Source organism: Bos indicus x Bos taurus, chromosome 1 (assembly GCF_003369695.1).
Source record: "Bos indicus x Bos taurus breed Angus x Brahman F1 hybrid chromosome 1, Bos_hybrid_MaternalHap_v2.0, whole genome shotgun sequence".
Classification (NCBI taxonomy): domain Eukaryota; kingdom Metazoa; phylum Chordata; class Mammalia; order Artiodactyla; family Bovidae; genus Bos; species Bos indicus x Bos taurus.
Window position 1 is genome coordinate 137926709 of NC_040076.1, and position 25057 is coordinate 137951765.

At 43.8% G+C, this 25057-nt stretch overlaps 1 protein-coding gene across 14 annotated transcripts in view; it reads right to left on the reverse strand.

Annotated features, from left to right (window-relative positions):
- Positions 1-12166: 12166 nt before the first annotated feature.
- The window catches only part of NEK11 (NIMA related kinase 11), a 273343-nt gene continuing 260452 nt past the window's right edge, over positions 12167-25057 (reverse strand). For all 14 annotated transcript variants that reach the window (XM_027546332.1, XM_027546343.1, XM_027546323.1 and 11 more), the window contains one exon: positions 12167-13515. In XM_027546332.1, the coding sequence (XP_027402133.1) occupies positions 13224-13515 (292 nt within the window). In that variant the 3' untranslated portion in view covers positions 12167-13223. The remainder of the gene's footprint in view (positions 13516-25057) is intronic.

Below are 25057 nucleotides of genomic sequence, written 5' to 3' on the forward strand. Positions count from 1 at the left end.
GTCCAACCTAGATAGCGTATTCAAAAGCAGAGACATTACTTTGCCAACAAAGTTCCGTCTAGTCAAGGCTATGGTTTTTCCAGTGGTCATGTATGGATGTGAGAGTTGGACTGTGAAGAAGGCTGAACACCGAAGAATTAATGCTTTTCAACTGTGGTGTTGGAGAAGACTCTTGAGAGTCCCTTGGACTGCAAGGAGATCCAACCAGTCCATTCTGAAGGAGATCAGCCCTGGGATTTCTTTGGAAGGAATGATGCTAAAGCTGAAACTCCAGTACTTTGGCCACCTGATGCGAAGAGTTGACTCATTGGAAAAGACTCTGATGCTGGGGGGGATTGGGGGCAGGAGGAGAAGGGGATGACAGAGGATGAGATGGCTAGATGGCATCACTGACTCAATGGACGTGAGTCTGAGTGAACTCCGGGAGTTGGTGATGGACAGGGAGGCCTGGCGTGCTGCGATTCATGGGGTCGCAAAGAGTCGAACATGACTGAGTGACTGAACTGACTGAAATGAGGTGGCTCAGCGGTAAAGAATCTGCCTGCCAATGCAGGGGACACAAGAGATGCAGGTTTGACCCCTGGGTGGGGAAGATCCCATGGAGGAGGGCATGGTAACCCATGCCAGTATTCTTGCCAGGATAATCCCATGGACAGAGGAGCCTGGGAGACTGAAGTCCATGGGGTTGCAAAGAGCCTAATACTGAGCAGGTAGGCACATACCAACCTATTGGGGATATTAAGAGACTTAGAGCACTCAGAACAGTGCTAGGCACAGCGAATGTAGCCATCTTTGGAGTTCAGGGTGGGCCAGAGAGCTGTGTAAAGGCTGGCACTTGGAGCTCACCAGGCCTCAGCATGGGGTAGGTTGGGGTAGGGGTTGGGGGTGGAGTGAGGGATCATCTTTCCTAGCTTAGTCTTCTTAATAAATGGCAGAGATGGCATCTACTGACAGAGGCAATTGAATCAAAGTGATGAAACTGTATGTGTGATATAAGTCATTCCCCTCTTAGAGTTCTAGAAAATTTAAGAAATTTCCAGGGGTCTAGAAATTGCCAAGGTTAAACAATTAAACTTTGCAAAAAGCTAATAAAAACTGCCAATTCCAGAATGTAAATTGGTGTAGCCACTGAGGAAAACAGTACGATGTTTTCTCAAAAAACTGAAAATAGAGCTGCCATATGACCCAACAATTCCACTCCTGGGTATATATCCAAAAACAAGACAAAGACAAACAAACACTTATTGAAATTGAAAAAGATACATGCACTCCAGTGTTCGTGGAAGCATTATTTACAATTGTCGACCAACCAGAATGTCCACTGACAGACAAATGGATAAAGAAGATGTGGTATAAATACAATGGGATACTACTCAGCCATAAAAAAGAATGACTTGGAGGGTGTTGTGTTAAGTGAAATGAGTCAGACAGAGACAAATGCTGTATGATACCACATATATAGAATCTAAAAAAAATACCATAAACTAGTGAATAGAACAAAAAAGAGGCAGACTCACCAATTTAAGAGAACAAACTGGTGGTTACCAGTGGGGAGAGGGAAAAGGGAGTGGCAATATAGGGGCAGGGGACTATGAGGTACAAATATTAGGCATAAAGTAAACTACAAGTGTATATTGTACAACATGGAGAATATAGCAAACATTTTATAATAACTAAATGGAGTATAACCTTTAAAACTTAAGAATCACTATATTGTATACCTATAATTTATATAATATTACATGTCAACTATACCTCAACAACAAAAATATAATAAAAGAAAAAACCCTGCTAATTCCAAGGTTCCATCCCAGACAAAGGGATTCAGAATCTCTGGAAGTGGCACTGAGGCGTAAGTGGATTTCTTTTTTTTTTAACTATTTGTTTATTTTTGGCTGTGCTGGGTCTTCACTGCTGCATTTGGGCTTTCTTTGGTTGCGGTGAGTGGGGACCACTCTGGCGGTGGTTTCTCTCGCTGCAGTGCACAGGCTCCAGAGCACGGGCTAGTAGTTGGGACACACGTGCTCAGTTGCCCCACGGCATGTAGGATCTTCCCGGACCAGGGGTTGAACCACGTCCCCAGCACTGGCAGGCGGACTCTTGACCACTGGACCACCAGGAAAGTCCCATAAGTGGTTTTTATATGCATTTGAGGTGACTCTGATAAGGAACCAGGGCCGAGAACTGTGCCCTAAACTTAACCCTTACCCTTAACACTCTAAAGGTTACTTGGTTTCTCTCTAGAAGGGCTTCCTTGAGGATTTAGGGTCGATCATGCCTTTTTCCAGGGCTTCGAGAGATTGTATCCTCTAATGGCTGCTTGAAAGAGACTTTTAATTCAGCTATTTCTATGGCAACGTGAACAACTATGAAACCAAGACAATAGCTCTACAAGAAAATGACTGGAGACCAGAGCTTTTCCAGGATGGATGAATATGGAAGCCATCAAGACCCTCCGGCCTGGCCTGCCTTTCCAAACTGCTCTCTGCCTTTGCTGGGGGAGCCCCAGCCTCTGCCCCAACCTCTCCTTTTCCACCTCCTGAGGCGGATTGCCCAGCAGCTGGGGCTAAAGGTCAAGAGCTGAGCCACTAGCCTCCAAATATGCTCCCAGTTCAAGAGCAAAAATAGCTCAGTGTTCAGCCTCAGAGACTGCTTAGGGAACTTATTCATGATTTTTAAGTAAATGAGAAGAGAGCTCTACCTCAGGCAGCCAAATAGTTGATGATGTTGTTGTTCAGTTGCCCAGCTGTGTCTGACTCTTTGCATGGACTGCAGCATGTCAGGCTTCTCTGTCCTTCACTATCTCCCAGAGTTTGCTCAGACTCATGTCCACGAAGTTGGTGATGGCCATCCAACCATCTCAACCTCTGTCATCCCCTTTTCCTCCTGCCTTCAATCTTTCCCAGCATCAGGGTCTTTTCTAATGAGTCAGCTCTTCCCATCAGGTGGTCACAGTATTGGAGCTTCAGTTTCAGCATCAGTCCTTCCAATGAATATTCAGGACTGATTTCCTTTAGGATTGACTGACTAGATCTCCTTGCAGTCCAAGGGATTCTCAACAGTTTTCTCCAATCCCACAGTTAAAAAGCAATCAATTCTTCAGTGCTTAGCCTTCTTTATGGTCTCACATTGGTACATGACTACTGGAAAAACCAGGTTTTTCTTTCTATAGAGGTTCCAGTTATTCAGAGAAGAAAGATGAAGTCAATCAAAACTTTGCTGTTTTTTACACTTTAAAGAATTAAGAGAGCCTAAGAAATGATCATCAATGGCTGCCAGCATCATTAAAATGATGGAAAAATGTCCCACCTATGAAATATTCTTGCCCAAAAACTGAATTTGAATCTAGTTATCATATTATAAGAAAAAAAAATATTTTTCAAATATCAGGAAGAAGTTAGGGTGATCCAGGTAGTAGTGGATTAGAGTTGGAGACATCAGTTAAGAATTTGTTTAGATATTGAGGGTTATATACAGAAACATTTTTGGATAAGTGTATATTCAAGGGACATTTAGTATACATACAAATATCCTTGCTTTGTCAGCTGGGAGGGCCTAAATGAAGTGATTCCCTGGGAGCAACAAGCACACCCAGTGCCCAGATCTTGATTTGTTACCATTTCCCAGTAAAAGGAACCAGGACTCCTTGGAGAAACACTGATTCAAGCACTGGGCCAGGAAATATACACAGTGGATAGATAATGAGCTCAGAGCATCTTGTGACACCAGAAAGTTAGGAAGTACACTGAAAATTCATCAATCAATCAATAATGGGGGGGGGGGTGCGGAACATACTGATGGGAGTTTGTCAAAGCGGCAGGGACACAGGAGCCAACTGAAAGAACTCCCTACAGCCAAAGTTGAAACATTCTGGGCAAGAAAATAAAGCTCTATTGGGTTATAACCCAAAGATGAAATAAATCTCCACAGGTCTACACTGATATAAATTATGAAAAAGTACATAAATAGAAAAGAAACAAGTCTACTCAGTAGTTAAAATAATTTATATAGAGGCTCTGCCCCTAAGGGGTAAGTAAAACTGCCACTCCTCCAGTGTGGGCTATGAGCACAGGGGACCTAACAGAATGGGGTAGGGCGGGGGCTCTGTAACTGGGGAAACCTGACACTGTTACCTCTGCACCTCGGCCAGGTGATCCAGAGCAGCATCAACAGTGGCATGTCTTGTGGGTGCCATGCACTCGTGTTATGATGGTGATTATAGGGGTGACTGCGTGAACTATCTGGGATCTCTGTACTGTCTTCACATTTTTTCTGTAAATCTAAACTTCTAAAAATAAAGTTTAGGTTTTTTTTTTTTTTTAATTCAGGATGATGCAATCTAGACTGAAGGAAACTTTACAAAAGAAATGAGCTAGTTTCTTCAGTAAATTAATTACAAGGGAAGAGGAGATGGGGGCAGAATCCATACATTAAAAGAGATTGAGGAGACATATCTAGTGAAGGGATTATTTAGATCCTAATCTGAAGAAACAAAGACTGTGGGGGAGATGTGAATGCTGAGTGGATATTTGATCTATAGGAATTATTGATCATGTTGTAAGTGTAGTTGGATAAGGAAATGGCAACCCACTCCACTATTTTTGCCTGGAGAATTCCATGGACACAGGAACCTGGTGGGCTACAGTCCCTGGGGTCACAAAGAGTCAGACACAACTGAGCGACTAACACTTTTAAGTGTAATAGTAGTGTGGCTTTCTACAAAAAAAGATTCTTTTAGAGATACATGCTGAAATATTTATGAATGATAAAAAAATTAACCAGCGAGGGAGTAATGGTGAGACTATAAATAAAATCAAGATTGGCCACAAATTGATCATTTCTGAAGCTAAGGGATAGTTACCTAACAAAGGCATACTATATTATTCTCTTTATATATAGTTTGATGTTTTTTATAGTAAAAAGTTAAAAAGCTCTTTGACTTCTCGTGAAGTTAAAGGTAAAGGTTATAATTTACATTTGAATAAAGCTTTGCATTTCACAAAACGCTTTCACAGAGAAGATCTCTTTTGGTCCAGGAGATGGGGGGAGAGAGGTGAGAGTTTGGTTTTACTTTTTAGGCAAAAGAAGACTGCAAGCATCCCCCATTTGTCAGAAAATTTTACACCATCCCATTTAAGCCTCATAAAAGTTGCCAGGTGTTTCAAATGCAGAACCAAGATTAAGAACCGCTGATTTTGAAGACTATAGGATGGGAGGAGGGAGGGAAAGGAGGTACCACCTGCAGAGAGCTGCCAGCAGGAGCCCACTGAGGTTTATCCATCAGTACTTAGTGAAAGGGCTAGATGCTGCTGTTATTATTAATTTTTAGGCATTCACATACCTGCAGTTACATCCAGCAGCCTTCAAGGAGGTGGCATTCTACAGAAGCCGGCTCTCTTCTTGATTATTTGCAGGCACAGCATCAAAAATATCCACAGCTGTGTTGTCTGGAGCTCATCAGGTGGGTCCATTTCAGTTAAAGGACAGAATTTTTCAGATACTTCCAGGTTCATACCTGGACCTCTCCCCGCTGAATACCCTACAAATGCCTCAAATCCAGCATACCCAGATACCCCCACCTCTGTGAATGCCTGTCCAGCCCGCCTTCTGGAAACCTAGGAGCCTCCCTGACATCCTGCTCCTTTGCCCACCCCAGGCAGCCCTCACTCCTCAGCTCCCTCTCCTGGTCTCCACCCTCGATGCCCAGACTCATCACATGATGATCAGGCTTCATCTTTGCACCTGGATCGGCCTAATATTGCTTTATCTCAGACGTTTTCAAACCTGCCCTCCACACAGTCTCAAGTTACAGCTCAAAGCCATGTCTTCCTCAGGGGCTGTGCACTTCTAGGGATTCAGCTAAGTAAACTCAACAGCTCATGTGTGGAATTCTGTGGTGCCTAGTGGTTAGGGTTCTGGCCATTCACTGCCGTGGCCAGGGTTCAGTCCCTGCTTGGAGAGCTGAGATCCCGCAAGCTGTGTGACATGGCCAAAAATAGAGTAGTGTTTAGGAACCTAGTTCCCTGGTGGAGCAGAGGTTAAGATTCTGTGCTTCCAATGAAGGGGGCATGGGTTTGATCAGGTCAGGGAACTAAGATCCCACATGCCATGCTGTATGGTCAAAAAAAAAAAAAACTAAAAAAAAAAACAGCTCACATGTGAACTTTGCCTTCTGTATTAGTGATCTGTTGCTGAAATGTACTGTAAAAGGTAGTGACTTAACAATAAACACATCTCATGGTGGCTGATGATCAGGAATTACAGAATGGCTCGCTAGATGGTTCTGGCTCAGAGTTTCTCATGCTGTTTTAGTTCAGCAATCAGCACGGGCTGCATCAGATGAAGGCTTGACTAGGGCAGAAGAATTTGTTTCCCAGGTGGCTCACTGTATGACTGGAAGTTAGAGCTGGTAGCAGAAGTCTCAGTTTCATGCCACATAGATCTTGCCATGGGGTTGCTCGAGTGCCCTCATGACACAGCGGCTGGCTTCTTTCAGAGTGAGGCACCCAAGGGAAAGCAACATGGGATCCATATCTTTTATGACTAGTGTCAGAAGTCATACATGACTTCTACAGGATCCTCCTGACCACAAGGTGATGCCACATGATAGGGAGCTGCACAGACAGAGCAGGATACCTACCAGAGGTGGGGGACCACTGGAGGTGTCTTGGAGACCAGCCACACACCTTCCTCTCAAACCTGCCATGGTCACCCTCACACTCGATGAACTAGTAGCACAAAAAGATGGCATGTTCTTCATGCCTGTAAGATCTTTGTCTCCTTCTTGCCTGAATTTTCCCCCAGCTTTCAGTTCAGTTCAATTCAGTCACTCAGTTGTGTCCCCAGCTTTATTGAGGTATAATTGACCGAGAAAAACTGTATATATTTGAGGGGTACAACATGATGATTTGATATATTTGCTAGACATATACATCGTGAAATTACCACAATCAGGCTAATTAATGTATGTTATCACCTCACATAGTTACTATTTTGTGTGTGTGTGTATGTGGTGAGAACATTTAAGATTTATTTCTTGGCAAATTGTAAGTCTACAATAATACAGTATTATTAACTACAGTCCTTATGTACATAAAATCTCTAGAACTTATTCACTGCATATAACTGAAACATCGTGCCCTTTAACCAACTATCCCTGTAAGTTTCCTGCTCCTGAGTGATAATACAGCCGGAACAGTTCTGTGGCCAAACTCAGAGTCTGGGGGTAGGAAAATACCCCCTCCTATGACAGTGGGAAGAACTAAGAAGTTAAAAAGCAGTCAAGGGTCCAGGGAGGGGTGAACTGGAGCCAAAAATTCAATCTTTAAGAGCAGGAAAAAGCGTAATATTTTGGGACGAAAAAACTCTAGTTGCTGAATGATTGTCTCCCAACTAAACTTATAAATCTGCTTTGCAAATACTCTATTAGCATTAAGCTTTGTTTTCTGTGTAAATCTTAATGGCTCCAGGAGAATCCCCATTGACAGAGGAGCCTGGTGGGCTGCAGTCCATGGAATCACAAAGAGTTGGACACCACTGAGCAACTGAGCACAGCACAGCACTCCTAATGAGTATTTACAGATGTATTATTTCATAAGATATATTTGTTGGACTAAATTTCTGAATTTCCTTCTGAAGTTGGGGGAGAGCTGAGTATACTGAGGGCACTGGGGATGCAGCTCATGTAGGTTCCTGCATGTGAAGTGTGTTGAGACCTGGGCAGGACGTGGAGCTGGTCCTTGGCATCACTCAAAGGCCTTCCAGAGGTGCTTGCTTCACAGCCTCTCAGCTCTCAACTGACTGTAAGCAAATTCCTAGTCAAAGAGCTGGCTGAAAATGGCTGGCTGAAAAGTGTTGACTTTTGGGGTGTGTTTGGATGTCAGTACTAGAATCTTAACCACCTAAGGAGGCCTTCAGGGATGAATCTCCAATGATGGGGGATCAGGCAGCCTAATAATAAAATTAATAATTTCTCCTCCAAAGTCGAGAGCATCTTAACAGCATATAAAGCATGTGCACACGAGCCCCATGAGCAATTCCCCATGATTCAACATGCGACATTATCTTGCTTATTTTTTATGGCAATCTTCAGGCAAAGGCAGGAATGGCCACAGTACGTGGTGAGAGTGGGTCCAGAATCCTAGTCATCAGGGTGGTGGTTGGTGGTTTAGTTGCTAAGTCGTGTCTGACTCTTTGCGACCCCATGGACTGCAGCCTTCCAGGCTCCTCTGCCTCTGGGATTCTTCAGCCAAGAATACTGGAGTGGGTTGCTATTTCCTTCTCCAGGGGATCTTTCCAACCCATGAATCGAACCCAGGTCTCCTGCATTGTAGGCAGATTCTTTACCAACTGAGCTATGAGGGAAATCATCTGGGAGCAAGTTCAACTGTTTTCCTTATGCAAACAAAGATCACTATCTTTTTATGTGGACCATTTTAAAAGTCTGTTGAATTTGTTGCAGTACTGTTTCTGTTTCATGTTTTTTTTGCCACAAGGCATGTGTGATCTTAGTTCCCCAACCAAGGATTGAACTTGCACCCCCTGTATTGGAAGGCAGATTCTTAACCACTAGACTGCCAGGGAAGTCCCAGGAAGATCATTTTAAAATACTCTTTGCTGTGTGGCCACTCCTGTCCCTCTCCCCTCCCCTCTCTCTGTCTCTGCCTCTCTCTCACCCTTTCTTCTTCTCTTCCATTTTTCACTTTTCCTCCTTTATCATGTTGGTGGCCCTTCCCTTCTGACACAGTAGTTAAGGCACATGAGTTGCCCCACCATCGTGAAAGAGGAGTGGAGTATCTCCCCTCCTTGAGCTGCTGTCTATTTGTCTGCTTCCTTTATCCTGAGCCCAAAAAATGGACTGAGAGCTTTCCCTTTGGCCCCAGCCCCAAATACATTAAATAATTAATTCCCATCACTCTCCTTTGTGTGCCTTATTTCTATATCACCCAGAATAGCTGGTGGCATTTCCCCTGCATAAAGAGAAAGCAGAGAGGTCAGTTGGCATTTCTGAAATATATATGTATTTTACAAGGCCACGCAGTAGCAGGGCTTCTTTATTCCTTCATTCCTGTGACTGATTCATAACAAGCAGCTTCCTAGCTCTCCAATTGCTCAGCCAATTTCCACTTACCATCTTGCAATCTGGTCAGTGATTAATGCCCACCTGAGTATGGCTGAGGGACAAAGCATTTTCCCAATGGTAAAATCCAAAAGGAATTTTCTAGTCATTTTAAGTCTGTGCTGCCGCTCCCAGTAAACCAGTTGGAAAATAAACAAAGTGAGCTTCTTTTATAAGATGTGGAGCTCTGATCCAAGATGGTATTTCTTCCTATCTTTCCTTTCTGTGATGGCTGATACAGGGTACAGCATAAATCCTGGTGATAACATGTTTTCCTTCTGGACCTGTCTTCCTAGACATTGTAGGGGACAAGAATAGGCCACCTCCAAATATGCCACTTTGGCATAAGGATTATTTTGAGCTGAAAGTAATTAAGAAACAGCAGATGCAGGAAGAGCTCTGTTAAAAGCATCATTTCCCATGAGAAAAGCACCCTCCCTGCACTGGGGAAAGGATAACATTTTTATCACTGGAGATGGGGCACCGGTGCCGAGACAGATCTGTGCAGACTCCTAACTCACCCCTTATCTGCCACCAGTTCCATGTGTCTCCTTGTCACGGCTCCACAATTCACCCCCCTTGGAGCTCAAGTCTCTTTTCCCTCTGTTTTGTCACATCTCCACATATTGATCCCTGCTCTTTCATCAAAATGGTGTTTAAGTTGTCAGGCCTGTTTCTTTGGCAGTCACTTCTTTCTAAAAAGCACCCCCCCACACACACACATATGTCATGTAAAAACATTAAATCAAATAAAATGTGTATCCTTTTTCTTGTGCTGTCTGTGGTCACTTTACTTTGAAGACTCCAGCTACAGAACCTAAGAGGGTAAGTTCAATTCAGTCACTCAGTCGTGCCCAAGTCTTTGTGACCCCATGGACCACAGTACACCAGGCCTCCCTGTCCATCACCAACTCCCGGAGTTTACCCAAACTCATGTCCATTGAGTCCGTGGTGCCATCCAACCATCTCATCCTCTGTCGTCCCCTTCTCCACCCACCCTCAATCTTTCCCAGCATCAGGGTCTTTTCAAATGAGTCAGCTCTTCACATCAGATGGCCAAAGTATTGGAGTTTCAGTTTTACCATCAATCCTTCCAATGAACACTCAGGGCTGATCTCCCTTAGGATGGACTGGTTGGATCTCCTTGCAGTCCAAGGGACTCTCAACAGTCTTCTCCAACACCACAGTTCAAAAGCATCAATTCTTCGGCGCTCAGCTTTCTTTATGGTCCTACTCTCACATCCATACATGACCACTGGAAAAACCATACCTTGACGAGATGGACCTTTGTTGACAAAGTTATGTCTCTGCTTTTTAATATGCTGTCTAGGTTGGTCATAACTTTCCTTCCAAGGAGTAAGTGTCTTTTAATTTCATGGCTACAGTCATCATCTGCAGTGATTTTAGAGCCCCCCAAAATAAAGTCAGCCACTGTTTCCACTGTTTGCCCATCATACTGTTCATGGGGTTCTCAATGCAAGAATACTGAAGTGGTTTGCCATTCCCTTCTCCAGTGGACCACATTTTGTCAGAACTCTCCACCATGACCCATCTGTCTTGGGTGGCCCTACATGGCATGGTTTAGTTTCATTGAGTTAGACAAGGCTGTGGTCTGTGTGATCAGATTGGCTAGGTTTCTGTGATTGTGGTCTCAGTCTGTCTGCCCTCTGATGCCCTTTCTCAGTGCCTACTGTCTTACTGGGGTTTCTCTTACCTTAGACGTGGGGTATCTCTTCACGGCTGCTCCAGCAAAGCACAGCCATTGCTCCTGACCTTGGCCGTGGGGTATCTCCTGTCAGCCACTCCAGCGCCATGCAGCCACCACTAGCCGCTCCATCTGGTTAGAGGGTAAAGGCAGTCTTTTCCCTCCTCCAGTGCCGAGGACCAGCCCCAGCTGATCCAGGGTATTCGAAGGGGAGACGGCGTCGGCGACCTATTCAAATGGTAATTAGAGATATAAAGAGTAATAGAATGAGGATAGCTCAGTAGGAAAATTCAGTGGAGAAAAGAGGCTGAGTAGCTTGGTTTACGCGGAAAATCAATATAACCCGTGACACCAGGTTAGCTCCGACCACGGAGGCCGCAGGCGCCCTCTCGAATAGCGGAAGGTGCCCCACCTTAGACACCTTCTCGAGTGGGTCTTAGAAGCCCAGGCAAATAAGTGGTCGCAGAGGATATCCACGCTCCAGATGGAGACTTCAGCCAGAAGTTAAAGGAAAGAATGACATGGGGAGACCAAGCATTGGTGAGCAAGGCCCATAGCTTTATTTTTAACAGGGGCTTTTATACCCTAAGTTACACATAGAGGATAATAGGGGATGCAAAGTCAGCAGTCTTTGGTTCTTATCAAAAACCAGGGTTTCTTTCCTGCAAATTTATCGTATACAAATGGTTTAGGTGATTTACATCATCTTCTGGCCAGAAGGCCTACTAACATTTTATGACTCTTGACAAGGACGTATCAACAAAGACTTATTTTCTCTAAGAGTAATTATTTTAAGGTTTGGTGCCATCTTCCAAAGATAAAATTGCATTCCTATAGGGCGGATGTGTAATGGGTTTACAACAAAGGAAAGAATTTATTACCTTAAGGGTCTAAAGTTACTAACACCAAGGCCAGTACTTATTTTTTCTATATGCCAACTATTAATTAATACACATTCAAGGATACAATTCAGGGGATGTGAAAACTTGGCAACAAGCATTGACTCATCAATGAAATCCTTTACTAGTTTATTCTGACAGTTTCTAACTCTCTGAGAGGCTGTAAGCTATTTGAATATCTTAAACTTCCCGTGCCTCTGGAGGCTGGGAGACTGTAAACAATCGTATGCATAGCTGCAGGAGTCCGGGTAAACTTGTCAGGCGAGTTAGAGAGCCATCTGAGGGGTTTGGATTTAAACACTCCTAATTGCCCAGGAACTTTATTAATTGGAGCTGTAAGTTAACTCTTTGACAGAGAGAGAGCGAGATGGTGGTAGGGGACAGCCCCCAGTAAAGTCAGAGGTGAGAGCACAAAGCAATAAAGTAGGCAGACTCTGGTTTTTTGGGGGGGAAAATGCTCGAGAATATCCGGGCGGACTCCTGAGGCTCGATCCCGCCTTTGCGTATGCCGAGCCTCCTTCCTCATGACCTTTGTCACGAGCGGAATGCCTCACCGGCTCCCGGCACTCCAGTATGTTCTTAAATGCAGGGTGATGTTCCCTGGACATGTTTTACATGTGAAATAGTTAAAAATCTACCTATTTCCTCTTCTGATCCAAAAACTCACCCAAGTGTCAGGGAGGAGGAAATTTCCCCTCTGCCCCTCTTGAGTTCTTGTGACTGGACTAAAAATAAAATTGACACCAGACAGAGTATCAGGGACTTGAACCTGGCCAAAATCCAGGTTAGGACTCCAACCCACATGACTAGGACTCTCTCACTCTCTCTCTTTCTCTGGTGAAAAGATTTGATGAAGTAAGATTCTTATAGTAATGAGCACAGCACTGGACAATAATAGGCAACAAGCAAAGTCTTAGCTCCTCTACGTAGTAATTATCCTTAGATGGATGTGCTATGTTCAACAAGATACTTCTGGATAGGACAAGAGAAAAATAGGTGATTGATTTTATAGCAACGAATAAAAGTCGTTAATACTCCTTGGATGAGTTTGGGGAATACATCACAGAAAGGACTCACTCTCTCTTTACACATGTGCACTTCTTGCTTGCTAGGCATTCAAGGGTAAAGTGGGCCGAAAGCTGGCAACCTGAGACAGGTACCTCTGGCCCCTGAGAAGCAGCTCAGCACGTCAGAGGCTGGGGACCAACCCCCCTCAGGAGCAGGCTGCCCACAGTCCCTGGAGGCTCAGAGCAGTCGGCACTGAGTGGAAATGTGAAGAGCATGTGCCCTCTCCCAGGCCAAGGCCAGGGTGAGCCAACCCTGCTGGAGACCCAAAGGCACTAGAGCAGGACTACTCTTCAGGAAGACAAGCCGATCCATGTGCCTGTCTCACAGTATAGACCTGACAACACTAAGGCCCAAGCTGACTACTCTCTGAAGGAGATTGACAAGGGATTGAAGGTAGAGACCGCTGCTCTGCACCCAGGTCCCAGAACAGACGTCAGCGACAGTGCTGATGGATTTTCACAGGCGCCTTGTCCACTGGGACCTGCTTGCTTCTGACAGTTGCTTCATGATGGTTCTGGGGAAGAGTGACCCCTTCTGCCCTGGTGATCAGCAACTGCTCCTCAAAGTAGAGTAGTTGGTCAACCTCAAAACAGTCACTGGCTCGAGGTACCACTGTTTCCAGAGCTGCCCAGACCTCTGCCTCGCTGGCTCCCTGCTGCCTTGCTCTCTTGAGGTAACTGTAGACCTCCTCAAACACCTCCGCTCCCAGCTTCTGCACAGCGGATCTGCCAGGCAAGTCAGGAAAAAGCAAGAAAAGTTACACACTGAGAAACTGTACAGTCAGCCCTGTGTGTCCACAGGTGGTTGAAGCTGGGGGTGTGGAACCTGTGGATACCAAGGGTGACTGCACTGCCATTTTATACAAGGGACTTGAGCACCCATGGATTTTGGTATCTGCAGAGGGCAGGCACATTTCCTGGAACCAATCCTCCATGGATACCATGTTTGTGTTTTTTTTGGATATCATGCTTTTTAAAATCATTAATTAGCGACTTTCCTGGTGGTCCTGGTGACTGAGACTCCATGCTCACAAGGCAGGGGACCCAGGTTTGATCCCTCCACAGGGAACTAGATCCCACACACTGTGCTCTCAGTGAAGGAGGACTGGTTGATCCATGGTGAGACAACTAGATCCCACATGATGCAACTAAGACCCAGAGCAGCCAAATAAATAAATAAGTATAAAAAAAATTTTTTAATGAAAAATGTGTGATGAATTAGGTTGATGATTATACAGTCGTCCCTTTGGCACGGCATTCATTCAGGACCCCTTGCAAATACCAAAACCATGGATGCTCAAGTCCCTTTTATAAAACGGCATAGTATTTGCATATAACCTATGCACATATCATGGAGAAGACAATGGCACCCCACTCTAGTACTCTTGCCTGGAAAATCCCATGGACAGAGGAGCCTGGTAGGCTGCAGTCCATGGGGTCAAGAAGAGTCGGACACGACTGAGTGACTTCACTTTCACTTTTCACTTTCATGCATTGGAGAAGGAAATGGCAACCCACTCCAGTGTTCTTGCATGGAGAATCCCAGGGACAGGGGAGCCTGGTGGGCTGCCGTCTATGGGGTCGCACAAAGTCGGACACGACTGAAGCGACTTAGCAGCAGCAGCAGCAGCATGCACATATCATCTCTAGATTACTTACAATACATAATACAATGTAAATGCCATGTGAATACTTGTAAATACAATGTAAATGCTATGAAAATTGTTGCTGCTTGCAGCAAATTCAAGTTTTGCTTTTTGGAACTTTCTAGAATTTCTTTTTCAAATATTTTTGATCCCCAGTTTGTTGAAGACACAGATGCAGAGCCCAAGGATACTAAGGGGCAAGTATAAATATTTTTATAACTTTAACTGAAGAAATGTTTCTTTACTCTTCATTTTAATGAATTTGGTGAAAAGAAAAATCATTTCTTTTCCCCAGAATCTTAAATGCATTACTGCTAGACAATAATGATAGTAATGCTAACAATAACTGAAGGCATTAATCACAAATGCTTTCATTTATTTTTTTAAGCTTTTATTGTACAGTGTTGTACAATCTTGTAATCCCTAGAAGACATAGAACTGGGTTAGGTATTATGACAGATAAAAAGAAGTAACTGATCCTGATCTAGTTTACAGGCTTGTAATTACAATGCAAGATATATGCACCTTAAATTTTAACTTACATTTTTATATTAAGTCAGAGCTTACACAATGCTTTTACATTTATTCTCTCAAATGACCCTTGTAAACTAAGCAACACATTGAATCTTCATCTCCATTTTACAGATGACAATAAGTATGTTGGCTTTCACAAACTCAAACAGCTAGTGGTTAATGGAACTTGAACTCAAACAAAGGTCTTAGAACTTCAAGTGCTGGAGAGACTGGCAGCCCTAGGGCCCCACATCCTCCAGCTTGTGTAGGTTTCCCACTTTTGCTAAGAGATAATCAGAACCGAACCCAAGACACTTCACATCTGTAGTCACCTCAACCACTCCCAGAAATTCATACTTTCCTTGCTGACATGTACCAAACCACAGTCAGATCCCATCACTTCACTGTCTCAGACTCCTATAACATTAGGGTCTGGTCCCTTCCCTACTCTCATTTATCAGGCTGTGCATAATCTGCCTCCTGCCTTCCTCCACCAACCTGCTCTGTCTTGTCCACAGTCTGCCTTAGCCATTAGGTTCCAGTCACACCTACCTCCTTTCTGTTCCTTAAAAACAACCCAAGCTTATTCCCACCTCTGGGTCTGTGCACAAGCTGTTCTCTCTTCCCTAAAATACTTTTCCCTTTGATCTTTATATTGCTGCCTCCTTCTTGCCATTCAGATCTCAGCTTAAATATCACCTTCTTGGAGAAACCATCCTTCCCCACCAAGTCTAAGAGATCCACCCAGTTGTTCCACAGGATCACACAACCTGAACTATTTGCACAGCACATATTACTTTTGGTATTTTTCTTCCATCTTTTTGTGTGTATCTGTTTGCTGTTGGCCTCTCCCTACTTCCCTAATTAGCATACAAATTCCATAAAGGAGGGACTCAGCACCTAGGACAGGACCAGGCATTCAGTAGGTGCTCAGGAAAGACTTGGGGAATGAAGAAATGACCTAGATGGCCACCAGGTGCCATCAAATAGTGTCTCATGAAAGTTCCTGGTTGGGAAAATCAGGGATACCTTGTGGAAGAGGTGGAGGCACCATCTCACTTGAGCTGTAACAGCTGGAGGACGTGTGTGGGAGCAGCGGGAGACCAGTGAGGTGCCTGGCGGGTGTGGAGGATGCGCAAAGTGAGCGAGAGCCACATGAACACAACATTAAAGAAACCTTAGAATGTGATTATTAATATTAAACACTGATGATAAAGAAGCCCCAAATGTCCCCTGAAACCATACTAACAGTTCTTGCACTTTCTGTGTGTGCCAGGCTCCATTCTGAGCATCATCTCAGATCATCTCTTTAAATCTTTATAACAACAGTGTAGATAGACATTATTGTCATTCCCATTTTACAGATGAAGAAACTGAGATACTGAGTGTATATATACATACACATATACATATACATATATATATATATATATGGAGAGGGTATCATGTAACCTGCCCACCAGCACCTAACTTTTAAGTGGTGGAGCTGGAATGTGAGTCCCAGCAGTTTCACTCCAGTACTCATTCTTTTCATCACTAGGATACGGTCGTCGGATTCAGAGAGATCAGAGTTGGATCCTGGCTCTCCCTTTCACAGGCTGCATGACCTTGTGCCAGTTCCTTAACCTCTCTGAGCCTTGGGCTTTTCATATTTAAGTGATATTTATGCATACACAGGTGGCACAGTGGTGAAGAATCTGCCTGCCAATTTAGGAAACAGGTGATGGCAGTTTTGATCCCTGGGTTGGGAAGAACCCCTGGAGTAGGAAATGGCAACCCACTTCACTATTCTTGCCTGGAAAAATTCCACGGACAGAGGAGCCTGGCAGGCTACAGTCCATGGGGTCACAAAGAGTTGGACATGACTGAATGACTGAGCGCGCACACACACACATACACACACACACACATACACACACACATTTAAGCAGAGTACCTGTCGCCTACCAGGAACCTGATAACCATTGTTTTACTCTAGTGTCCATTATTGTTGCTTCCCCAGTGGTGAATGACACAGTAATCCTACTTCAGTTCAACTGGGAGCTTCAAGTAATTTTGTTGTTCTGCTGCCAGTTGAGACACTCTTTTAAATACTTTTATCTTTTCTAGCTGAATTTGGGGGTGAAGTGAAGTGAAGTTGCTGAGTTGTGTCCGACTCTTTGCGATACCATGGACTGTAGCCTACCAGGTTCCTCTGTCCATGGGATTTTCCAGGCAATAGTACTAGAGTGGATTGCCATTTCCTTCTCCGGGGATCTTCCCGACCCAGGGATCGAACCCAGGTCTTCCGCATTGTAGACAGATGCTTTCCTATCTGAGCCACCAGGGAAGCTCCCGAATTTGGGGGGTGGGGGGTGACATAAAAAGACTGGTGGCCCAGTGGGATTTAAGAAAAAGTAGTTTTGTAGAGAGAAACTGAGTTTAACAGAAAACATTAAGAGACACAGATTATTCTTTAGACACAGTTTAAGGAAACCTTGAAAAATGATTTTAAAGAACATAAGAAAATCCTGCACATTAAATATGTATGAGGCCCTACAGGAATAAAAGAGTGCCATAAGCTCTCCCTTTAATACCATTGTCTTAATGGTCATTGGTGCTAACAAGTACCAGGAACCTTTATGAAAGGTGGATTTTGTACCACTTCTCTCCATGTCTAGTATTTCCAATGTACGTCTCTGAATCTGGTGGGCAGAGACAGATGACCACGTCACATGCTTGGGCAACACATGACACCCCTAGATGGGATGTGTGACTTTCAGGCCCTTTATGAAAATGGTGGTGCAATAGGTTCTTGTTGGGTACCCGGTTACAGCTAACCATTCCTGGAAGGGCTATTTTATTTGTGATCTAAACATCCTCCAGCAAATGTTGATGCATAAACTCACTGTCTAAAAAGAAAAATCCATCTAGGTATAATTTATGAAACACAGCTAAAATATAGAGCATTGAAAGGTTGAGAGTAAGCAAATCTAAAAATAAAAGATATGCCAGGCAAATAAAAACCAAAAGAAATCTGCATTAGTATATATGTTTTATGAGACAAAATAGATTTAAGGGGAAAAAAAGCCTTAATAGAATAAAGAATGCCACTAGATAATGAAAACAGTTTAATCCACCAGGAAGAAATGAAAATTCTAAATCTGCATGCATCTAATAAAGTAGAATAAAAATACATCAAGTGCAGGACTTCCCGGATGCTCCAGTGGTTAAGAATCTGTCTTGCAATGTAGGGGACTTGGTGCGATCCCTGGTTGAGGAATTAAGATCCCGTGTGTCTAAAGAGTCTACATGCTGCAAAATAAGCCAAAGCCAAAAAAAAAAAAATCATCAAGCAGTACAGGGAGAAACTGTCAAATACATTCTCATAATGTAGGATTTCAGTTATTGATATACGAAAGCATTGGAAAAAATTAGTAACAGAAAATCTGAATACACTTATTAAGCTAGATTTAATAGATATATATAGGACCCTCTCCCATCTGATGATTATAGCAACCACATTCTCTCCAGACTCTCATGTAACATTTACAAAAAACTGACCATATACTAGACAACAATTCAAGTTACTACACTTTTCAAATACTGATTTTTATACGAGATCTTGTTATCCGACCACAGTACAATTGTTAAAAACTTGTAACAAAAATATGTGGTAAACATTTCTGTGTTTGTAAATTTATTTATTACAAATAAATTGTGGGTCAATAACAAAATCAGGCCTGCCATAAACAAATGCCAAAAGAAAAGTCACAGGTGCTTTAAGATTTACATGTTGTAAGATTGCACCATAAATCTACTCTGACACTCAGAAAACAGGCTGTAATATTCCTGCAATGATGTGTTCTAGGAATCACAAAACAGAATATTCTATTTCAGGGGTCTTTCCTGCTATTATCTAAGATTTGAAAAGGGAAGGGAGTGTTTCCTGTGTTGTTTAAGGGGGAAAGGGGGGTTAGTTTTATCAAACGGAGGAACTATCCCTTTAGTTAGGTGGATAACTCAAGTAAAAAGAACTTTATTCTCAAATGAAAAAAAGTGTATTTTAATTCTTTTTCATCTATTTTGTCCCATGCTTCATATCCTTAATCAATTTTATCCTCTTGTTCAAAGCATTTTAAGTGTTTCAGATCAGATCAGTCGCTCAGTCGTGTCCGACTCTTTGCGACCCCATGAATCGCAGCATGCCAGGCCTCCCTGTCCATCACCAATTCCTGGAGTTCACCCAAACTCGCATCCATCGAGTCAGCGATGCCATCCAGCCATCTCATACTCTGTCGTCCCCTTCTCCTCCTGCCCCTAATCCCTCCCAGCATCAGAGTCTTTTCCAATGAGACAACTCTTCACATGAGGTGGCCAAAGTACTGGAGTTTCAGCTTTAGCATCATTCCTTCCAAAGAAATCCCAGGGCTGATCTCCTTCAGAATGGACTGGTTGGATCTCCTTGCAGTCCAAGGGACTCTCAAGAGTCTTCTCCAACACCACAGTTCAAAAGCATCAATTCTTCGGCACTCAGCCTTCTTCACAGTCCAACTCTCACATCCATACATGACCACAGGAAAAACCATAGCCTTGACCTTTGTTGGCAAAGTAATGTCTCTGCTTTTCAATATGCTCTCTAGTTGGTCATAAGGTTTCTTCCAAGGAGTAAGCATCTTTTAATTTCATGGCTGCAGTCACCATCTGCAGTGATTTTGGAGCCCCCAAAAATAAAGTCTGACACTGTTTCCACTGTTTCCCCATCTATTTCCCATGAAGTGATGGGACCAGATGCCATGATCTTCATTTTCTGAATATTGAGCTTTAAGCCAACTTTTTCACTCTCCTCTTTCACTTTCATCAAGAGGCTTTTAGTTCCTCTTCACTTTCTGCCTTAAGGGTGGTGTCATCTGCATATCTGAGGTTATTGATATTTCTCCCGGCAATCTTGATTCCAGTTCGTGTCTCTTCCAGTAGCGTTTCTCATGATGTCCTCTGCATATAAGTTAAATAAACAGGGTGACAATATACAGCCTTGATGAAGGGATCCTAAATATCATCTTAGTCCAGATGCTTCACTTGCTTACTCATGCAAAGAGTTGTCTCATTGGAAAAGACTCTGATGCTGTGAGGGATTGGGGGCAAGAGGAGAAGGGGATGACAGAGGATGAGATGGCTGGATGGCATCACTGACTCGATGGACATGAATCTGAGTGAACTCCGGGAGTTGGTGATGGACAGGGAGGCCTGGCGTGCTGCGATTCATGGGGTCGTAAAGAGTTGGACACGACTGAGCGACTGAACTGAACTGAACTGAAATATCATCTTAGTCCAGATGCTTTGCTTGCAGGCGGGTGCTCTTTGGGTGGATCACCATCCTGCTGAGACAGTGGCAGACTCGGGGAGTTGCACGAAGCCTCCCATGGTTCTAAAGAAGCTCCAGCTGCCTGGAGAACCCCCCAGTATGTATTTGGTTGATTTTCCAGCCGAAAGAGCGTCTTTCAGGGGAGCACTATGCTTACTCTCTCTCCTGTCTCCTCCAGCCCTGTTTCTCATCCTCCAAACTTCTTCACTAGCCTCTTCTCATGTTTAATTATTATTTGTAAACAATATATTTATCACATCTATCTACTTTCCCATCAACTACTGGTTGCTCTGTGTGCCCTCTCTTTCTCCCAGGGCTGTAAAGAAAAGGACTATGTCAATGCAGTTCTTTAGTGTTAGTCCCTCAGTCGTGTCCGACTCTTTGCAACCCCATGGACTGTAGACCGCCAGGCTCCACTGTCTATGGGATTCTCCAGGCAAGAATACTGGAGTGGGTTGCCATTCCTTCTCCAGGGGAATCTTCCCAATGCAGGGATAGAACCCTAGTCTCCAGCACTGAAGGCAGATTCTTTACCAACTTACCTGAGCCACCAGAAAATCAGTTCAAGGATGGCACACAAAAATGTGCTCACATTCTAAATATTATTTAAGTTGGAAGCAATCTCAAACTTACAGAAGAGTTACAGGTGTAGTTCAAAGAACCCTTTTTTGGACTCTAGCCTTTTTGCCGACCTGATGTTCCTTTCTCCTGTATTTTGTGTGTATTCTTTACAAATAAAGACTGTGTGTGTATTCCTTACAAATAAAGACACTCTCTTACATAACCACAGGCCAACAATAAAAATCACAAAATTACCACTGATACATTACTGTCATCTAATTCTCCAGTCCACTTAAGTTTCCCCAGTTGTCCAAGTTCACTTCATTCAGTTGCTCAGTCGTGTCTGATTCCCCAGGGACTGCAGCACGCCAGGCTTCCCTGTCCATCACCAACTCCCAGAGCTTGCTCAAGCTCATGTCCATCAAGTTGGTGATGCCTCATCCTCTGTCATCTACCTCTCCTCCTGCCTTCAATCTTTCCCAGCAACAGGGTCTTTTCCAATGAGTCAGTTCTTCACATCAGGTGGCCAAAGTACTGAAGTTTCAGCTTCAGGATCAGTCCTTCTAATGAATATTCAGGACTTATTCCTTTAGGATGGACTGGTTTGATCTCCTTGCAGTGCAAGGGACACTCAAGAGTCTTCTCCAACACCACAGTTCAAAAGTATCAATTCTTCAGTGCTCAGCTTTCTTTATGATCCAACTCTCACATCCATACATGACTACTGGAAAAACCATAGCCTTTACTAGACGGACCTTTGTCAGCAAAGTAATGTCTCTGCTTTTTAATATGCTGTCTAGAAAAGCTGATCACAGCTTTTCTTCCAAGGAGTTAGCGTCTTTTAATTTCATGGCTGCAGTCACCATCTGAAGTGATTTTGGAGCCCAGGAAAATAAAGTCTCTCACTGTTTCCATTTTTTCCCCATCTATTTGCCATGAAGTGTTGGGACCAGATGCCAGGATCTTTGCTTTCTGAATGTTGAGTTTTAAGGCAACTTTTTCACTCTCCTCTTTCACTTTCATCAAGAGGCTTTTTAGTTCCTCTTCACTTTCTGCCTTAAGGGTGCTGTCATCTGCATATCTGAGATTATCGATATTTCTCCCGGCAATTTTGATTCCAGCTTGTGCTTCATACAGCCTGGCATTTCACAAGATGTACTCTGCATATAAGTTAAATAAGCAGGGTGATAATATACGGACTCAACGTACTCCTTTCCCAATTTGGAACTAGTCCATTGTTCCTTGTCCGGGACTAACTATTGCCTCTTGACCTGCATATAGATTTCTCAGGAGGCAGGTAAGGTGGTCTGGTATTCCCATCTCTTTATGAATTTTCCAGTTTGTTGTGATCTACATGGTCAAAGGCTTTGGCATAGTCAATAAAGCAGAAGTAGATGTTTTTCTGGAACTCTCTTGCTTTTTCCATGATCCACTGGATGTTGGAAATTTGATCTCTGGTTCCTCTGCCTTTTCTAAACCCAACTTGCACATCTGAAAGTTCTCAGTTCATATACTGTTGAAGCCTGACTTGGAGAATTTTGAGCATTACTTTGCTAGCATGTGAGATGAGTGCAATTGTGTGGTAGTTTGAACATCCTTGGCATTGCCTTTCTTTGGGATTGGAATGAAAACTGACTTTTCCAGTCATGTGGCCACTGCTGAGTTTTCCAAATTTGCTGGCATATTGAGTGCAGCACTTTCACAGCATCATCTTTCACGATTTGAAATAGCTCAGCTGGAATTCCATCACCTCCACTAACTGTTTGGAGTGATGCTTCCTAAGGTCCATTTGACTTTGCATTCCAAGATGTCTGTCTCTAGATGAGTGATCACACGATCGTGATTCTCTGGTTCATGAAGATCTTTTTTGTGTAGTTGTTCTATGTATTCTTGCCACCTCTTCTTAATATCTTTTGCTTCTGTTAGGTCCATACCGTTTCTGTCCTTTATTGTGCCCATCTTTGCATGAAATGGTCCCTTGGTATCTGTAAATTTCTTGAGGAAATCTCAAGTCTTTCCTATTCTATTGTTTTCTTCTATTTCTTTGCATTGACCTCTGAGGAAGGCTTTCTAATCTCTCCTTGCTATTCTTTGGAACTCTGCATTCAGTTGGGTATATCTTTCCTTTTCTCCTTAGCCTTTAGCTTCTTTTCTTGTCTCAGCTATCTGTAAGGCCTCCTCAGACAACCATTTTGCATTTTTGCATTTCTCTTTCTTGGGGATAGTCTTGATTACTGCCTCCTGTACAATCACGAACCTCTGTCCATAGTTCTTCAGGCACTCTGTCTATCAGATCTTATCCCTTGAATGTGTTTGTCACTTCTACTGTATAATCATAAGGGATTTGATATAGGTCATACCTGAATTGTCTAGTGGTTTTCCCTACTTTCTTCAATTTAAGTCTGAATTTGGCATAAAGAGTAGTTTTGAGTATTTCCTATTTTATTTTCATCCCTATTTCAAGTGGATTGGCTTTATCATCTTTGGATAAAAATGACCTCATATTTATTTGAGTGGAAAGGAAGGAAACTTATTCTTTAAAAAAAAAAAATTCTATGTGTTAGTGGCTGTGTCTGTTTCATACATTCACACTGGGGCATCCAGAGAGTGCTGAGAGCCAGCCTGCTCCACCAGGAGGCCTTGGTGAAGGATGGAGGGAGTGAGCAGCGCAGGCTGCTCTGCAGCTATCACTCTCTGCCATGGGAGTGAAATAAGGCAGAGAGCAGCATCCAGGGGATTTTTGCCTCTGTTCTGAACAGTATTTTTAGCTTAACAGCAGAAAATATTTGACACCATCCCCTTCCTAGAAAGACCACGGGCAATCTCTCCTCAGGGAGAAGGAATGAGTTTCCACCGCTTCTGCTGCATCATCAGGTTTCCAAACTCCCGTAGCCCTGTCCTGTCTCTCAGCTCTAACAGGAAAGTCTCCCTCTTGCCTCGCACTGATTTGGTTTGCAAACTATTTCTCTCCCAGTAGAAATCCCCCAATAATGGCTACATTCACATTTCCTGTTTCCAGATTAATTAGCCTCTTAAGGAATGTGAAACTGAAAGCAAAGGACTTTTGTGTCTTTTCTGGTCTGCTCCCTTACCTGGCTTGGGGCCCGCTGGGGATACAAGGCCTTTCTGAGTCATCTTTGACCTAGCGTTGTCCAGCCACAAAACTGTCCCAATGTTACTCATTCAGCACATTTTTAATGAGCACCTTGTGCTTGCCAAGTTCTAAGATGCAGCCATAAGTCCATGACCTCACAGAACTCATACTTTAGTGGGAAAATGACAAATATAAAACAAATAAAGAAATAAGGTAATTTCAGATTTCTGCCTTTTGCTGCAAATGAAATAAAGAGGGAAACAGAAGAGTGAGAGCATGGCTGCCTAGAAGAGGGCTTGAATCCCCCAGCAAAGAGGAGGCAGAAAAGGTGCTTCTAGGGGGGCTGTGACCACCAGGCCCTGTCAGCTGAACCAGCTCCCGCATCTTCCTGACAGACCTTCAGGTGAGGAAGCAAGGCCCACCTCTAACGTTTGTGGAGATGTAGCAAGAAGACCGATGGAGGCCCACACGCGTCAAAATATTTATAAGTTGTAAACCAAGCTCATGAAGTGTTAAATAAAATATGACCTACCTTCTTACCCTGACAAATTAACTTCATAGAGACCTAGAAGGCCAGCTTCAGTATTCTCAGACTTCTGAGGTCTGCACTGGAACACGGCAGAGCTGGGTGAGCCAACCCCAACCCTCATCCCTAGATGAACACCCTGCCCCTGCCCCCCTCCCTCCCTAGCCTAGCTCCAGCTCCTAGTGTGAGGGGTCTCTGCACTCATGCCTGACACCTCAGCCCCTATATCCAAGAGCCACTGATGCCTCTGCAGACGGCCAGCCACCCTGTGACTTAGGGTGGTGCAAACTGGTAGCACAGACCACCCATGGGGAGGAAGGCCTAAGGCAGAGGCCCACAGATTCTAGAAATGAACTTAGGTCATTTGGGCAGAGAATTGCAGGGACCCAAGTGACCAGGGCACAGTCTAGAAGAGGAGACCCAGGCTCTGAGGATGCCAATCCCCTTGGCCTGATGGGCTACTGGGAGAATGACCAGAGGGGCACCCTCAACAGGCAGGCCCAGTGCTGGCCTTTTTGCCTGAGGCCTAGGGATGAGACTAGGAGGGAGGCTGCCTTTGTCAATGTGATTAAGGAAAGCCTCTC